The sequence below is a fragment of the Cygnus atratus genome, chromosome 12, assembly GCF_013377495.2.
Source record: "Cygnus atratus isolate AKBS03 ecotype Queensland, Australia chromosome 12, CAtr_DNAZoo_HiC_assembly, whole genome shotgun sequence".
In the NCBI taxonomy this organism is placed as follows: domain Eukaryota; kingdom Metazoa; phylum Chordata; class Aves; order Anseriformes; family Anatidae; genus Cygnus; species Cygnus atratus.
The window spans coordinates 10,730,883-10,749,626 of NC_066373.1; the positions used below are offsets into that span (position 1 = coordinate 10,730,883).

The 18,744-nt window shown below is 42.4% G+C and overlaps 1 protein-coding gene across 1 annotated transcript in view; it reads left to right on the forward strand.

The window, feature by feature from the left end:
- Positions 1 to 18,744, forward strand: part of PEPD (peptidase D) — a 135,378-nt gene that overhangs the window by 110,338 nt on the left and 6,296 nt on the right. The window contains exons 13-14 of the mRNA XM_035543280.2: positions 4,799 to 4,983; positions 15,945 to 16,136. Of these exons, the coding sequence (XP_035399173.1) occupies positions 4,799 to 4,983; positions 15,945 to 16,136 (377 nt within the window). The remainder of the gene's footprint in view (positions 1 to 4,798; positions 4,984 to 15,944; positions 16,137 to 18,744) is intronic.

The following is an 18,744-nucleotide window of genomic DNA, read 5'->3' on the forward strand; positions in this document are numbered from 1 at the left end:
AGAGCCGGAGCTGCAGCACTTCCCCCAGCTAGCAAAGCTGATGGCAGTGGCTAGAAGATAGACATATCACTGCCCTTATTCCAACAGAGAGCCCGAAGCTGCAAGATTTCCATCCGGCTTCGTAATTTATTTTGCAGTGCAACTTTTTGTTGTCCTCAGTCTCTAATGAAAAGATAAGAGGGATGAAAACCGAAGCATGGAAAAGACAGAGCTCCAGTGGGAGGGGAAGAGGGCAAATAGCCATGTGTTTTCTCTGTGAGGGCAAACAGAAAAAAGTAGAGGGGAGGGGATAAATGGGCTGTATTGGATTTATTGGTCAGATATTCAGGATTTACAAACACGGTAGTCTTTCCAGTTAGGGAGTAGTATCGTTGATCTGCTCTATTAAACTTCTGCAGAAAAATGGATATGTGTTCTTTGTGTTTTCTGTTTTTTTTAACTTTATGAACAGTTTAATCCTGTCTCTTATTAGTTGCATCTCTTCCTGAGCTTGATAAAAGGTCTCTGTATCTCTTTAAGTGGAGTCCGTGGGTTTGGATTGAGACACATAGCACCAGCACAGCTGTGGAGGGAAGCTTTATTGCGAGCAGCAGACACCTCATCTTCAGTTCTTCTCCCAGGCACCTCATTTTGTGTTTATGCAGAGCATCCGGGACACAGTTGTGCTTTGTCTTACAGCTGCAGAATTGTGACCTTTGTTTACATCAAAAGAGGATGGAGGCTTCAAATAGTTGACCAGGGTCAGATATGATACGTAGCTTTGCAGCCGTGGAGATGAAAATAGAAGACTTATAGTAATACTCAGCTAAGAAATCATGGGAGAGTTCTCAAAAAAAAAAAAAAGTCTGATTTCCCCCAGAAAGAATACTGAAAATTTTTAGAGCAGTCTGAGTTGATCACCAAGTGTGGAAGCTGAACTGGGAGGTACATACAAAAATCCTGTATTCCTACGGCTACAGAATAAACAGGAAAACAGCCGTGATTCAGTAATACTGCCAGTTTGGTATCAGTAACATCTGTGTGGTAGATTGTAGTGGTTTCAATTTATCATATGGATTGGAATCTATTGTGAGATAGTTGTGAAATAACTTTGGGTGAATGTAAAGAAGTGAAAATTGCAGTACAGTCAATGTCCAAAAAAGATAACATTGAAATGCTTTTAAAATATAATTATGTTGATCACAGCAAAGAACAGATGGTTATAGCTATATTTATACTTACTGAAGGAAAAATCTAAATTTGTTTCTAAGGGGAAACAAACACAAGACGGCACATTTTGAACGGGAAAACTGCATGAGTTTTGTGGATGAGCATCACTCACTTGAGCGTTGTTGGCTTTTGGGAGAAAACAGGATTTGTACAGTGTGCTGTGCGGCACACCTTGGCCTTGTGGTACTGTTTGGGAAGGTGCTTCTTCAGCTGCCTGCAGACAGCAGGCTGAAGAGGTGATAGCACAGACATCTGAGGGAGAAAAAGGAGCTGGCGTGTTAATTTGCGTGCTGAACCAATTCTAGGCAGTGCTGGTGGGAGCTTTAAGGTACATTGCTGGTGGTGTGGATGGCATGCAGTATGCAGCAGCCACTTGTCTTCAGTTTGTTTCTGACCTTTATATCAGAGCCGTGTAAGAGAACTGAATTTTATTGAAACCCTCCCATAGGTTCATTTTATTTCAGTTTTTGAAGCCTCAGTACTTTTAACAATAACTGCTGTATTGGACTTCCGGAGGGCTGACTTTGAGCTGCTCAGGACGCTGGTTGGCCGAGTCCCTTGGGAGGAGGTTCTGAAGGGCAGAGGAGTCCAGGAAGGCTGGGCGCTCCTCAAGAAGGAAATCTTAACGGCACAGGAGCGGTCTGTCCCCACGTGCCCAAAGACGAGCCGGCGTGGAAGAAGACCGGCCTGGCTCAACAGAGAGTTGCGGCTTGTGCTTAGCAGAAAAAAGAGGGTTTATAATCTTTGGAAAAAAGGGCGGGCCGCTGAGGAGGACTACAAGGATGTAGCGAGGCTGTGCAGGGAGAAAATTAGAAAGGCCAAAGCTCATCTGGAGCTCAACCTGGCTACTGCCGTTAAAGACAACAAAAAATCCTTTTACAAATATATCAATGCGAAACGGAGGACTAAGGAGAATCTCCATCCTTTACTGGATGCGAGGGGAAACCTAGTTACTAAGGATGAAGAAAAGGCTGAGGTGCTTAATGCCGCCTTTGCCTCAGTCTTTAGCGGCAATACCGGTTGTTCTCTGGATACCCAGTGCCCTGAGCTGGCGGAAGGGGATGGGGAGCAGGATGTGGCCTTTGCTATTCATGAGGAAATGGTTGGCGACCTGCTAAGGAGCTTGGATGTGCGCAAGTCGATGGGGCCGGATGGGATGCACCCGAGGGTACTGAAAGAACTGGCGGAGGAGCTGGCCGAGCCGCTTTCCATCATTTATCGGCAGTCCTGGCTATCGGGGGAGGTCCCAGTTGACTGGCGGCTAGCCAATGTGACGCCCATCTATAAGAAGGGCCGGAGGGCAGACCCGGGTAACTATAGGCCTGTCAGTTTGACCTCAGTGCCAGGAAAGCTCATGGAGCAGATTATCTTGAGGGTCATCACGCGGCACTTGCAGGGCGAGCAGGCGATCAGGCCCAGTCAGCATGGGTTTATGAAAGGCAGGTCCTGCTTGACGAACCTGATCTCCTTCTATGACAAAGTGACGCGCTTGGTGGATGAGGGAAGGGCTGTGGATGTGGTTTACCTTGACCTCAGTAAGGCTTTTGACACCGTTCCCCACAACATTCTCCTCAAGAAACTGGCTGCTCGGGGCTTGGACTGGCGTACGCTTCGCTGGGTTAGAAACTGGCTGGATAGCCGGGCCCAGAGAGTTGTGGTGAATGGAGTCAAATCTGGTTGGAGGCTGGTCACAAGTGGTGTCCCCCAGGGCTCGGTACTGGGGCCGGTCCTCTTTAATATCTTTATCGATGATCTGGATGAGGGCGTCCAGTGCACCCTCAGTAAGTTTGCAGATGACACCAAGCTAAGTGCGTGTGTCGATCTGCTCGAGGGCAGGAAGGCTCTGCAGGAGGATCTGGATAGGCTGGAGCGATGGGCTGAGGTCAACTGTATGAAGTTCAACAAGGCCAAGTGCCGGGTCCTGCACCTGGGGCGCAACAACCCCAAGCAGAGCTACAGGCTGGGAGATGAGTGGCTGGAAAGCTGCCTGGCCGAGAAGGACCTGGGAGTATTGGTTGATAGTCGGCTGAATATGAGCCAGCAGTGTGCTCAGGTGGCCAAGAAGGCCAACAGCATCCTGGCCTGTATAAGAAGCAGTGTGGCCAGCAGGTCTAGGGAGGTGATTGTCCCCCTGTACTCGGCTCTGGTGAGGCCACACCTCGAGTACTGTGTTCAGTTTTGGGCCCCTCGCTACAGGAAGGACATGGACGTGCTCGAGCGAGTCCAGAGAAGGGCGACCAAGCTGGTGAGGGGTCTGGAGAACAAGTCTTACGAGGAGCGGCTGAGGGAGCTGGGCTTGTTCAGCCTGGAAAAGAGGAGGCTCAGGGGCGACCTTATCGCTCTCTACAGTTACCTTAAAGGAAGCTGTAGTGAGGTGGGGGTTGGTCTGTTCTCCCACGTGCCTGGTGACAGGACGAGGGGGAATGGGCGAAAGTTGCGACAGGGGAGTTTTAGGTTGGATGTTAGGAAGTACTTCTTTACCGAAAGGGTTATTAAGCATTGGAACGGGCTGCCCAGGGAGGTGGTGGAGTCACCATCCCTGGAGGTCTTTAAAAGACGTTTAGATGTAGAGCTTAGCGATATGGTTTAGTGGAGTACTTAGTGTTAGGTCGGAGGTTGGACTCGATGATCTTGAGGTCTCTTCCAACCTAGAAATCTGTGTCTGTGTCTGTGTCTGCTAATGTAATTTTGATATGACGTTAAAGTTCACAAGACCCTAAAGCTGTGTGTTTAACTGGATTAAAGCAAATGGAATTTGATGGGGCTTTGGCCTTAAAAATTGCTGGGGTTTTATTTATTTAATCATGCCAAAAATGAACAAGGAAAATATTCTTTTACTGTACCTTAGCCCTAGTTGTCTTGACTCTGCAACTGCTCTGTTGATGACTCAAAGCCATGGTGAACTAATTAAGACAGTACTGTGTTACTAACAAAAGAGCTGCTTTCTTCCTCCCTCCTCCCCCCAGCAGTTTGTCAAACAAAATTGTATCCTATACCAAAATAATAGAAATCTAATGCATCCTGGCACGCTGTCTCTAGTCAACCAACAGTATTTTGTAATGCTGTGTTAGTATGTGTATTAGAGGACTTGTGTTTTATGCAGCCCATTAACACAAGGGAATCATTAATTTCTGGAGAGTGCCTTTGCCAAACGATGTGGGCTTTAAATCTTCCACGTACATAGAAAAGTACTGTCCATCTCAAATGCTGTAAATGGATATAATAATTATTGAAAATAATAGGTATGGTAATATTTTATGCTGTGTTTTAAATAATTGCATTGTACAGTTCATATTCTTTTGAAAACCTCACTGATACTTATGCATCTGCATAGACATAGATGCAGCATCTTAATTTTTTTCATGTGGAGCTGAATTATAGGATGATGCTGTTCCTCTTGCTTGTAGTTTTCTGTGCTTCGCATGCATTTTAAGATAATTTTGTCTTGTTTAAAGCATTTTTGTGCTAATGTAGTTGCTCTTTCCACCTTTGTTTTTTTATATAAACACGTGTTACATCTGCTTTTTGAAAGTTGTCTTTAAAAACTTCTAGCAATAGTTAATTCAGCTGCTTGTTTCTGCTCTCTAAGGGGTCGCCTGGCCTGATATGCACCGTCTGGCAGACAGAGTCCATCTGGAGGAGTTGACAAAAATTGGCATTCTGAAAGGCAATGTAGATGACATGGTGAAGGTTCATCTGGGTGCAATATTTATGCCACACGGACTTGGACATCTACTTGGAATCGATGTGCATGACGTTGGAGGCTACCCAGAGGTTAGTGTTAGTCCATTCTCAACGGCCTCATAGATTAACCCCTCTGATTCGATCAGCGTTTCTCTTAGCTAATGCATGATTAGTCGGTTACATCTTCTCAGAGGTGGAACAGAGGTGCATTTAAGTGTATCCTTTTGATATTTTGTGTATCCTAGTGATATTTTATGCAGTTCACTTAAGGGGAATTTATTTCATTGAAATATATATTGCTTGTAGGGAGAACTCAACTGATGCTGCCCTCTGGGCATTCTTCATCTGTTCAATTTCTATATACATTGTGGTGTACCTCCTAGATTCACCACTGTAACATATGTCACTCAGGCATAGCTATGCCATGACAGAGAGCTATGTAGTGTACCTGAGCCGCATGAAACCTGTAGTGAGAGGACTCACTTGCTCTGTTCCAGATGAGACAGCTGTGGGAACCCACTGTTGTAACTGGGCTAGTAAATCCTGATGGCTGTGGCATATGGAAACAAGCTGGTTTGTATTCCTGTCTTGAACTTTAATCTCTACTGTCCACATGGGCATCGATGTAGATGTGTTGTCCTGGAACGGGAATAGAAGGGAAGTGTCCATAAAGTCTCCCAGTCTTTGCAAATGTGAAAGCATGATCTCTTGTATCTGAGTTTCTGCAGAAATCACAAAGTGATTACCTTTTCCCTTGAATTAACACAATGGTTTGTGACTGCAGTCTGAAAGCAGAATAGGTAAAATTCTGTACCCAATGATAAGATGCTTGCAATGATACTGAAAAAAAATAAACCGTCCATAAGGAAATTGAACTTAACATTTGAATACAAAAAGGAAGTTTACAGTAGCTTCAGAAAGATTTCAGAAGGATTTTCTGTGTTACATTTTGGTTATATGAGGCTGATTGTTTAAGGGTTTTCAATAATATAATATGTGAACAGATCAGTGGATTTCTTTCTTTCTTATGTAAGGTAGTTCTCCCACATGAACCAAAAAAAAAAAAAAAAGTAAAAACTTCTTAGGTAAGGTTTAAGCATATTTAGAAGCTTGTTCATGTTGGATGCATGGGCTGCATAACAGCTGCTCTTGCTGATTTTGCTTTTGCAGAGGGAAGAAACAGGATATAATATTTGAGGGTACTTGTTATTTTTAAACACTACAAGATAATTGTTGTTGACACACAGTACTGTGATGACAATGTATTGGCATCAGCTATTATACTTACATGTAATAAAAATGAAACAAAAATCAAAAGCAACCCTATGCTGATTTTAAGGTTTCTTCACTAGCTAATACAGACAGGATGGATGTTTCCCCTCCTCTCTCTCTCCCAAGTGCATTCTCTCTGTGTATAAATGGAAGGCATTCAACAAAGCGCAGGGGATGTGGTGACTTGGGAGAATTCATGGACTTTGAAATCCAGGACCCCAGTGTTGCATGCCTCTGCTTACATCGTTTTCGCTTACGTTGTGAATAACCTTGATGGATTTGGTGCAGTTGCTGAAACTTGAGCATATGTTCAAGACTTGGTACGGTAGAGAGAACTAAATTTTAGGAACAAGTGAGAAGAATTAAGAGAATGAAAAGTACCGTGTTGGCTTTTTATTTATATTTTTTTATATAATTTATGAGACATTTTTTCTGAGAGCATTCTGATCCATCCAGAGTTCTGTAAGAGCAACCTCTTATAGATAAAACTAGATTTAGGGATTCAATTTTCATACAAGTTACACTCTCCACTTTTATATTGAAGGTCTAAAAAATACCAGAGCTCTATGCAGATAGAGAATTTTATACTTGCAAATGTTAAATTTGTTTGTGTAAACATGCAACTACATTCTTAAATGAAAAATATTTGCATGGCTAATTCCCTTTCAAAATCTGATCCTAAATAACAAATTTCCTGAATATGGGGGAAGCATATATGTGAACTCATGAACAAATAACTGAAGACCTGTCTTGGCATATAAATGTGCATGTAGATGGCTGTGTGGCATCAGCTTAGTTTGAAAAACAATGAATTTGGGCTTCTGTAGAAGAGAAGCCCCTTTAAAGTCTATCTGCAGCATTGATTCCACCTGTGTTAGACCTGTCACATCTCTTCTGACCCAAAGCATGAGATTCCTTGTATTGGGTCATTTGGCTAAGGTGAGGTACGCGAGCGTCAGAGCACCTGATGATAGAAAACCCACATCAAAAGCCTGTCAGCGGCATGAACTGCGTTAGGTGCTTCTGGGCTTGAGCCTCTAATGGGAGGCACAGTTCTGCCTGTGGCAGCAGGAAGCCATGGGGCTGCAGCTCCCGGGTGGCACTGGGAGGCTTCAGGGGATGAGGTTTTCCCCAAGCAAATCTAAACGCGAGCAACTGGACTCTTCTCGTGAGTCTGATATGTGTCCGTATTAAATAGGAGAAGGCTTTTTTATCTATAGCTTGTTGTTTCATGAGAAAATGTGTTTTGAAAGAATCAAGTGGACTGTGGAGTGATTTTTGGTGTGTTTTAAACGTTTACTACCTAGCAGGATTTTCACAAGAAACTTTATAAAGCTATTTGTGTGTTTATTGTACGCTGAGCCTATGCCATGTATCATGCTCTTTTTTTCTAACTGGTTAAGAAGCAAGTTATTTTGTTTTGGCCAAGGGAATTTCTGGGAGTATTACAAAGGATTTTTTAAAAATAAAAACTTTTTCCAAGTGGATATTATTCCATTATTTTTCCTCAAGTGTAAACAGTTACATTTGGAATAATACAATAAGCTTTAATTTCCTAATTTTTACCCGTCACAAAGTTTTGTGTGTTCCAAAAAAACTATTTCCAGACATTGTTAGCTTAGATTAGTTATTCATTAGTAGCCAAAGTTTTTTGGTTTGCTTTTTTTTTTTTTTTTCAGAATTGGCAATAATAGGTTTTCATCTTTTCCAGTAAGCTGCTTTCACATGCAGCACTGAACAAGCACTTTCTTCCTCTTTGACAAACACTAAAAAGTTTGCATGTTTTCTGTAAAGGATACTCTTGAATATTAGAAAATATAACATTTCCCATCCTTTATTGCCATAATGAAGAGTAATGAGTGTTGGCCAGCTATAAACATGGCTTAGCAAGTCTGTTTAGGACAAGATTTTTAAAAGAACATAACCACTGGTGTTCCCTCTTTAAGCACGCAAGTAAATGTCCTGATTTTCAGAAGTGCTCTGCTGTCAAGAGCTCCTTTGAGAATGCGGCCTCCTGTAGTGCACCACATTATTCCTACTGGGGAAGCTGAGCGTTGAATACTACTTTGAAAATCTGTCTGCTTCTTTTAAGGGTCTAACTAAAACTTGAGCAGCTCTGAAAATCCAGCCCCAGTGGTACTAATCACTTCAGAAAATCTGGCCCTCAGTCAGAAAGAGCTAGCTTCAAAGGGTGAAAACTCCACTGGGTTTAGCTTCAGCTGTAAAATTTAATCATGGAGGTGGTTTTCCCACACTCTTTCATTTGTTTCTGGGTAAATTCGATATGGGATATAAATGAGGGTTTGTGCCTGTTGCAACTGAGAAAATGTGGTAGGTGATCCCAAATTTTCAGACCCTGAGGTAGATGGGGCTGAAGTTTTCATTTAAATCTAGGTTCTGTGTCTCTAGATGCTTAAGTTGATTCAATTTCATGTTATATTAATTGACTGTAAGGCTCTGAAGAATGCTAAGTACATTTGATGACTTTCTGTAATAATAAGCCAGTTAATTTAAGTTAGGTTAATAACTACTGTGATTTTAACATCTTGTGAATTAAGAGTTTCATTTTGTTTTGTCTTTTAAAATTACAAGATTTACCTTAGTTTAAAGTTTTAATTCAGTTCTCTATTCTCATGAAAAGCTGATCCTTTCATTGCTATTCTGCATCAGCAAATTAAGGTTAGCGGTTTGTTTTGATCCTCGAGTTATCCATGTCCTCCATGACTGTGCGTGCTCGGGGAACATCTCTGCTGTTCGGAGAGGTGTGCAGGCTACGTCTGGCTCAAACAGAAAGCTTTCTGCCAGGTCCCAGGTGACTGGGGATTTAGGTCGCCAAACGTACTAGAGAATGCAGGAATAATCTTGTTCCCTTTCTTGTTCTGGCAAAAATTATTTTCCTTTTGTATCCTAGTTTATGCTGAAGCAGAAGATTTCATTTTTTTGTGGTTAGCATTGCAAATGATGCATTAATGTTTTTTTCCTTTAAGAAGCAGAGGATGAGGTGAATTTACCAAGGAGCCTAAAGCTGTTATGTGGAGCCCCAGTGATGCAAATTGCTTCACTTGGTCATAACCTTGCAAAGCCTTGCTGCAGCTTTGTGTACCCAGGACCTGCAAACATGAAACAACCTGTATGGTAGGCACTTAAATGAGCAAGGAGGAAAAGGGCCTTTTACCAGTTTTAGCATTTTTTTTCTTGTAGTCAGTTTTGTATGCCTTGAGAAAAGATACGAGAAATTTGCTTCTTATGCCTCATGGGGTCCCCTTGAATCACTTTCTTTTGATTCTTTGCATTCTTTTATAGCAATAGCAGAGCCGTGTGGTTGGGTGGGCCACTGAGCAGGCAGAGTGCAGGCGAAAACCAAACTGGTAAAGGCTTTCAATTCTGCAGCATTTCCACGCAGAATAGCACTGAAATCCAGAGTGCTTCTCGTCTGTGTTGGGTCAAACACTAGTAAAGTTTCCTGCGGCACTAAAGGTTCTTCTGTGGGATTTGAAACCCCTCCCAGAGTTAGGTTAATAGATCTTCTTACCCTAGCTGTCACATCTTTCACGTGCTCAGAAAAGTTGTGATCAGGTCCCAGCAGCCTTTCCCTGCAGGGACTGATGCTGGAGTGTAGGTGTTCTTGGAAACTTAGGACTCAGGCAAAGGCAGAACAGGAGGGAATGTCCAGGTGTTGTGTCAGTGCAGTGCCTGGTGCAGACCTTGGCCTGTCTCCCCACAGGGATTCCCCTCTTCCTCTGAGAAAGAAAGTGCTGTGGACTTGTTTTTTTTTATTGCTTGGATTGGGTTTCATTAATTCTAGTGTTTGGTTTTTTTTGAAGGAGATACTTGCTTATGTTTGTTTTACTTGTTGAAGTTTGTTGCAAAACACTTTGTGTGCTAAGAGAGCTTTTATCTGAATATTTGTTGTCCAAATCTTTCTGAAAGTTTAGCAGGGCCTAACAGAACTTGTGTTTTTGAGCAAGTCATTCTACGTGCAGCAGGAATCTAAAACCAAGATAACACAGTTCAGGCTTCAACTATATGTAAAAGTAAGGTGTATGAAGTGTCATGGGATACACTTCAGGGGGGTTTTGCTATGCAATTTTTATTAATATCCAAGTATTCCAAGTATCAAAAGATCCACAAAAGAAAAATGCCTTTCACTTAAGGCTATAGCCTATGTATGTTTTGTTTATGTCACAAAAAGACACGTCTGTTACATTTTAAAACAGTGCTTGTCCTGGGTCTCATCTTAAAGCAGAGTTACCGTTGGCTTTTGAAACTTTTTATCCAAATTCTTACGAATTATCTATCTAAATAACCTATATAACCTATCTATCTAAATAGTATTTTCCTCATCTTCCAGATTTATGCTGTAGTTGTTAAGTTAGTGATTTTTACTATTTGCTCTATTTCTCTCACTCCTAGGTTTTAAGAAAAAAAAAAAAAGACAAAATCTGTACATTGTTTCCGTTATGATAGCAATGGAGGTTGGTGACATCTGGGGATCAGGCAGTAATGACAGGTGAAGTTCTGGACGGAACCACGTTAAAGTAATGGATCGAAATTCAGCTGTATCTGACTCTGCTGTTTCAGCTGATTCAGCTGTATCTGAGCTGGCAGAGTTACCTCCACTAAGTGACGGGTGATTCTTCCTCACTCCCTGCAATAGCGGGAAACTTACCAGGCAGTTTAAACCTGATACCACAGTTAATACCTAGGAAAAGAACAAAAATGTTCCAAAAGAACAAAAATGTTCCAAATAAAAATAGCCAGTTAATATCATTTGCCCTTCATTCCCCCAATATTAACTTTGAGCTGTGTCCCAGAAGCTCCAGCTGGTAATTAGATTCTTGTGCAGAAGTGGAAGCTTTGACTTGCAAATGCCACAAGTGGTATGTGATGCTTGGGGCATGTTCTCGGGTAACCTGCTGCTGATTTCAAAGGCACGACTAGCAGTACCTTCAGGTGGCTATAGGCAGCTCAGGCTGCTGGGGAGAAGCGGGACAGACTGAATAAAGTAATCTTCATTAGCAGCACTCAGCTAGAGAAACAAGGGCTGAGAGGGAAGGGACCAGGAGACAAGTGAAATGGAATTCAAGCCTTCTATTTTACTAGCCACATAGGGCTCCATTCTTTTTACAATAAATGAGCTAATTAGATGTTGGGTATACACAGTGGGAGAATGGGGAAGAGGGAAAGAGCTGAGATTTCACTTCAGTGTTAATTTTGTATAATCTCAATACAGCGTTGGTATTCTGTTGAATTAAATATTTGATTGAACTCAATTTGGTAAAACGGTTAGGACTTCACTGTATCGGATGTGGTCCAAATGGGACAGTCTTATTTGTCAGGCTCAGAGAAGTTCTGTGATGATTTAACTGGAAAAAAGCACCAGAAACTAGTTTTGTGTCGCTCAGTATTTGCAGTTATGAATAGCTTTGGTGATCTCTGCTGTGGCTGTGTTTTGCTGCTATTGCTGGCTTGAGAAAACTTGTGGGTGATGCCAGCTAAGCCTTGCAGCCCTGGTTTCTGTGTTTGTGCATCGCCAGCTGGTGTATTGGATCTGTAGGAGATGAGCAGCCAGCAGAGACATCACCTATGCGTTTTTCTTCTGAGCTGATCTAAAGACAGACCCAAGATCAGTCTCACCCAAGGGGTCCAAGAGCTCTTTGTGCTTCCCATCATTGTGCCTGGTAGCTGGTGGCTGTGGGACAAGATCCATCCTGATGCACATTGCAGTTCTTCCATAGAAGAAGCAACATGTACCGCCATTAACCACTGAGCTGCTTAAAAGCAGGTAGCTATTCATCCTTACATTGGATTCTGGGGATATTTGCAACTTCTAGTCTTCCGTAACTACTTTCCTGAGCATTAGGCATATCTGCATACTTCCTAATTCCCTCCTTATTCCAAAAATAGATCTATATTTTATATTACTCTCCACTTAACTTAATTTGAACTTTTATTTTGCTTACATAGTAATGAAATCAGTTTACATAATAATTCTCTTGTTCCCTTGACAGTTCTTATTGCCTAGACATGCTGTTTTTTATTACCTTACGTGAACCATTAATTGGAATCTGATGTTCTTGGCAGGAGTACAGTCACAAATGACAGTGTCATACATCTGTGCTTACTGTGGGAGTGTCTCAATTTTAAAATGTGAGCAGAACCTCCAAATAAAATCAGTCTTAGAAAATGGTTTTGGATATAGTTTTTTGTTGCAGTATACAGGAAAATAAACAGTTCTTTGAAAAGTAATATTCCCAAAATATCACTAGGAGTCTCTTTTTGGATGCCTAGGTGTTAATATTTTCTAGATTATTCTCTATTCTTTTTTTTGTACCATCTTATGCTTTACAATTGTACATACAGCACTGAGTGCGGCAGGGTCCTGATCCATGGCCAGGCCTCCAGGATATAACAATAATAGAAACAGATATCCACAACTGCTGCGCCGGCATTCAGACTTTTACTCTTCATTTCATCTAACTCCAAAACAACATCATGGTTATTGTTGAAAACAAGGCATTAGCTGTCTAGTTGCAAAATACGTGGAAGCTTCCTCCTTACACAGAAGGAAATCTGTTAACGGCAGAGGATTCATACCAGCGGAGCGAGGTTTCCCCAGCAGGCTTTGCTCTCAACAGGGTTTGACATGATGATGGGACATGGCAGTGTCCTTGTTTCAGACCTCTCACCTTCTGTTTGGGGAGGGAGGTGTCTCAGTAGAAGAGTCCTCAGTTGTCCTGGTTCTGTAAACCACCAAAGCAGAGCTGGTGGACATGGTACCTACCGAGATAGTCACAAGTGCCTCAGATGTCACTGGGGATGCTGAGGCCATAGCTTTATGTATGTTTTAATCCAGTGCTGCTCTCAAAAGAAGGAATTTTGTCATCCCCCCCACATGATCATCTTCCCTGCCGTGCTCTTGCCCTTCCTCAGCACAACTTTTCCTTCAGCTTCACGTGAGACAGACTGTGTATGCATGGCCACATACAGGTGACAGCCAGAAACCCGCTTCTCCTCTTCCATTTCACGCATCTCTTAGTGAACACCTTGCCAGACTCTACTAAAGGGGCAGGTAGGGCTTCCCTGCCACATGCCCACCCACTGGTGTCCTGCTTGCTGTCCTTGATAAGCTGAGCAGTTACCCTTTCTCCAAAGGCCCATAAAAGATGCTTTCGTGGAAGAAATGCAGCTGCTGCCATTTACCCAGTGGCTTCAGTACCCACAAAATCCAAGGATATGAAGATGAAACCAGGAGCTAACACAATGTGGAGTTGCTAGGATTGAGGGAGTATCAGAAAGCTTGTGAATTCCTTCTGCTTCTGTAGGAGCAGGACTGGGGGCTGCTCCCTTTGTTGGTGACTGTCCAGGGAGCTTCCACCTCCAAGGGCATCCACTTGTGTGTCCCTCGCTCTTGCTTGTTGGCTGTAAGCGTGTTGTTAGCTTCCTGGAGGGAATGCTAAAAGCAGAATCAGACTGCAGACTGTCCAGACAAAGCATCTGAGTGTTGGTTTAGCGCTTGTATGGAGAGACCTGAGGTGGGCATCCAGGCTCGATCATCACACCTGGTGTTAAATCTCCTTTGCTTTAAGAAAAGGCAAAAAATGCACACGCAGTGCCAGCGCTGCCTTCAGAGGATGTTTGCCATTGTTTTTCTCACTGTGCATTCATCTTTCTAGCATCTGTCTTGGATTGACTGCCTTAGAAAAGGCATTTACAAACAGAATTGAAGGGAAGTACACTTAAAAGCCAAATATGGGTTGTTTGTTGTAAAGCAGCCGATAGATAGTTGGCAACACACCAAAAGGTCCAGACACTAATCTAATTGTTTACAGCTCATGGAAAGATTAATCCACAAGATTGGATGCCCTCATTTCCTTTACGCATTACAATGAATGTGTGAGATGCCAAACCCCATGGGGCAGCAACAAAAAGAAAAATGGCTCCATTTCTGCACAGTTATTGTTCTAGTTTAGAAATATATTGATTTTCTTTGATTTTCGATAAGAATTTAAATGCAAAGTGCTGTGCTTTAATATCAGACTATTCGTGTTTCCTGGCCTCAGTACATCAAAATTGTGCTTTCTGATTTTAATGTAACATGGAAAGCGTGGATTGAATGTTTGGAATGGAAGGTATCAATTATACAGTGAAAACGGTCAGAGTACGTTTGCTGCATCCATTGGCCTGGCTTACAAGGGCACCAAGAGCTGCATATGCTCAGCATTTCTGAAAAATGGGCACATGCAGATGCCCAAGCTGGTTAGCTCTGAAAACCTTGGCTACTGTAAGATGTCATGCATTGGGACAGAATAGCTCTGCAAAGGAAAAAAAAGAAACCCCGTTATTGCTTGGGTGACCGGTGAGAACAAAACAAACAGTGCTGAGTGGCTACTGCAGGTTCTGCTCCTGTGAGATAGGCTTTCTCTGAACTGAAAGTGGAGCTCAAGAGCAAACAGTGCTGTGGGGTTAGACACACTTTAAAGAGGGAGCGATTCAGTGAGATTAAAACATGGCTAATATGCAGGGTATGCCCCTGCCTCCCCCCGGCCTCATGGCACTTCTTCCAGAGGCGTGGAAGAAATGCAGGAGTGCAGCTGTGCCAGGACGCGCAGCCCTGGCTGCCAGGAGCAGAGGGTAGCGTCCCGGCAATGTGCTTCCCCTTCCAGAAGGGGATGTTTCATCCAACTGGTACTAGTTACAGTGCTGGTGCTTTTGAAAAGAGTCAGCCTGCTACCAACAGGAAAACTATGATGACTTTGGCCATGAGAAGCCTTGGGAAAGCGACCTGGAGACCAGATAAATAAAGCCTTTGTCTTGCAAACCCACTAACCTTTGACTGGCTAGTTCGGAAAAGTTTTCATGAGTGAAGTTCAACGTGTGTACATGTTTGTAAGCTGGCAGGCCTGTGATCTGTTTGCTGGTCATCACAATATTTGTTGATGAAATTTTGCTACAGTTGCAAAGGATTTTCAAAAAACTGGTGGGATCAAGATATATTTATTCAGATGTTGCAATACCTGGCACATTTGGGGGAAGAAAATTAATATCCTGAACTAGTCTTTGCAGTGTTTCTAATTCCTTGACTAAGCACGTCCTCATATATCATTTTACTTTACCAGCTTTTGAGAAGAAGAGAATATTTTGCTAGTCAGAACTTGTTTTGACTTGGTGCTGACTGATATTATTAAAAACTATGTTGCCTGAAAGTCTGAATCTGACAAAAGTTTAGTTTTAAATGGGCTGCTTTTATGAGGTCATGTGTAGACTCATTGCTCATGAATCAAGATCATAAATGTATAAGCTTAATAACATACAGTGAGAATAAACATTTGCATATCCTTGGAGAAATTGTTCTCTGTTGCATAGTTCGGCTATTTCAGCCATGATGTGGAGGGTGCATTTCAAGATTTTCATGTTGCTTAAGATATTATACGTTTCAAGAGAAGGTATAGACAGAAATAGTGCAAGAAATTATTTATTCTCCAGAAACAGTACATCTCCCAAGGTAGAGTGTGACTGTACCGAGCACATCCTAAAGCCAGAACTTCTGCAGCCTAAAAAACAGTTTGGCTATTGAGTTGAAACCTGGTAATTGCTGTGCCTGAAAGCTAAATGAGAGAATGATGAGAGAAAATTGTATAGCACAATTTCAGTCCTCTAATTCCCAATTATTTTACGTGTTTTGGATGTCTTATGGAATGGTCAGCATAGGATGGTCTTGATAAAAGGTTTGCCACAGATGGTGTTTCTGTCCATCAGAACTGGTGTTTTTTCCCCAGGGAGTGGACCGCATTGACCTGCCAGGGCTCCGAAGCCTGCGTACTGCCCGGAACCTGGAGCAGGGCATGGTGCTGACCATCGAACCAGGCATCTACTTCATCGACCACCTCTTGGACCAAGCTCTCCGCGATCCTGCGCAGTCCTGTTTCATCAACAATGATGTCCTGCAGCGTTTCAGGGGATTTGGTGGGGTAAGTAATTTTTGGCTGGATGGCTTTCTGAAACCCTTTTTCTGTTCCTTTCCGATATACTTGAGAAGTTTTAATGTCTTCTATGGGGGTCTGTTCCTGAAACAGTACCTCAGGCCATTTTGCCCTGCAGACAAACTGGTCTTTTCTTGTTATTTTTAAATGTAGTTTTATACTTGTGATATCTAATTAACAAGAGACCTGTATTTTTCCATTGATTGAAATACCTTCTGTCAACACTGTACAGTTACATGCCAGGTAGGAGTTCTGTCCAATCCAAGACGTGTATATATTATGAAATAAGAGACTGAGATTCACATTCCAGAGTTACAGCACCAGCAGTCAGGTGCTCCGTCCCCAGGCAGGAGAGTCTTACGCTGTTCAAGTCAGGCATTAGAGAAAAACAGCAATAATTACTCTTACTGCGTTATTGCCAGAATGGCCTGAAACTGATTAATGTAAAACCTTCCCCTGTTTTCCTGAGGAATGGCCAATGGTTTTCATGAGCTCTCGTGCTTAAGGTATCACATTGCAGGGCTTATGTAGTAGCATGTGTGCAGAAAAGGTTGGCTGACTGAGGAGTTAGCAGTGGTCCGAATGATCGTTTCCACTCAGAGAGCTGCTGTGTAAATAGAAGGGCCTTGTTTCTCCATGCTCTCCAGGGCATTTCCCATTCAAAACCACCACCCTAGCAGAATGTGTAGCAGTTGCAGTGGCTTCCAGTAGGTTTTCATTTTAGCAGAGCGAGCATTTGAAGGGTGCCGCATTGTTCTCTGGGCTTCCGTATTCATGCACAGAGAAGATAAAGCAGGCAGCTGTAATGCCCCATCCTTCTCTTGGCTTTTCTGCTAAGTCTCAACACAGCTAACAATCGCTGGCAATGGCGGTGATTTTCTGGTATGAGAAGTCACTCATTAGGAATTGTCTGTTGCTGCCATCAACTAATTTATCACTGCACGCCAGCCATGAGAGGGTAATTACTGTAACGCTCTTGGTCTGAGCTGGCTTTGAACCACCAACCCAGACCAAAAAGTTGTGTGTGCCATTTCCAGCTGTGTGAGTCACTTGGGCTCCTGGGCAGCCGCCTCTGGAAGCTCGCTATCCGGTGTGAGCAATCTTATCAAGAGATGTGGGACTTTACCCTCTCTGCTATTTAATTCACTGCTGAGGTTTGGGACGTTATCTGTCTCTGTGTGGTTTGTTTATCAAGACTTGCCAGCCAGCCAACTGAGATACAGATGAATGAAAGGCAGTTAACTCTGCGTTTTCTAATTTTGAACATGTTATATATGGTACCATGCGCTGAAACATATTCTAAAGGAACACTGTAGTGCACTTACGTAGCTTAACACCACAATGAAAGCAGTTTTAACTATTTTCATTTTTCTTGCAAACACACTGTGGGAGGTTTTAGGCAGTTGAATTGATTCCTCGTGAGCTTTCTTTGGAAGCATTCAGTGAAGCCCACATTTTTCCATGGTTTGCTGTGAATGCCCACTCCAGCCCTGCTGGCTTGAGGCATGCACATGGCTCACCTGCTGTGTGTGTTTGCATGCAACAGGAATGGCAGCACAGCATCTCTACCTTGGTATGACTTGCTGAATCAGTCACTTCTGTTCCAGAGATTCCAAACGAAGTCTAACTTTCTCCCCTGTTTTTTGCTTAGCTTCCTGTAATGATGACTTGTAAGGAGAGCTAGCCAACAATATTTGCAAAAAGGGGGAGCTGCCCAAAAACGATTGAGCAAAAATCTAAATCTCCGATCCCCCTGTGAACAATACATTTTACTTAGAGAAAAAAAAAAAAATAATACACACACACCCTGAGCCAGATGTTGTCACTTGATTTTGTCCAGGAGAAGAATGGAAATAAAATCTCAGACAGAAATGCATCCGAATATTTCTGAATTCTGCACAAAAGCTGAACTGTAATGCAATCAAAATGCAATTTGTGTTGTTTAGAGTGCTTAGTTATCTGCATGCTGGTTCATTTTAGCTTTTCCAGAATGAATGAGTATTTGACATATGTTTGAGACAGAAAACTTTCTCTCTACATGATTTAAAGATCTTATGAAGCCCAGTGTTGTTACTGATGTGTAGTCATATGTAGTCGTAGTAGTATGGGGATTAGTACTGATGGCAGTTCTAGCCAAGGAGCTCACTACAGTCATGTCCAACGTTTCTTTAAGTTTGAAAGAAAAATACGTACTGAAAAAGGAAATAACTAGCCTATTTTGCTCTACAGAGCTCAGCACTAATTAAAGTATTCTTAATTTGGTATGGTTTAATTCACTTCAAAAATGAACTTACATTAACCAAAGTAACACCACTGTAATTCTGAGTAAGGTGATCTACACAGGGATTTGTGGAGTTTAATGAATTCACCTTGAATTCATGTCTTTTTTGGTTTTGGATAATTTTCTTGAATGTGACAAGTCTCTGCACTGAGAACAGAAGCCCTCTTGCTGTGCCAGAAAGACTGTAGCCATTTACTGTAATTCATGCTGCCTAGTGTTAGCTGTAAGGAGATTATAAAAGCTTCAGAACAAGGAAGAATGGAGAAAATGAGAGTTTTTCCTTCTGTAACTGTGAATATCTGCTGGTACCCACCA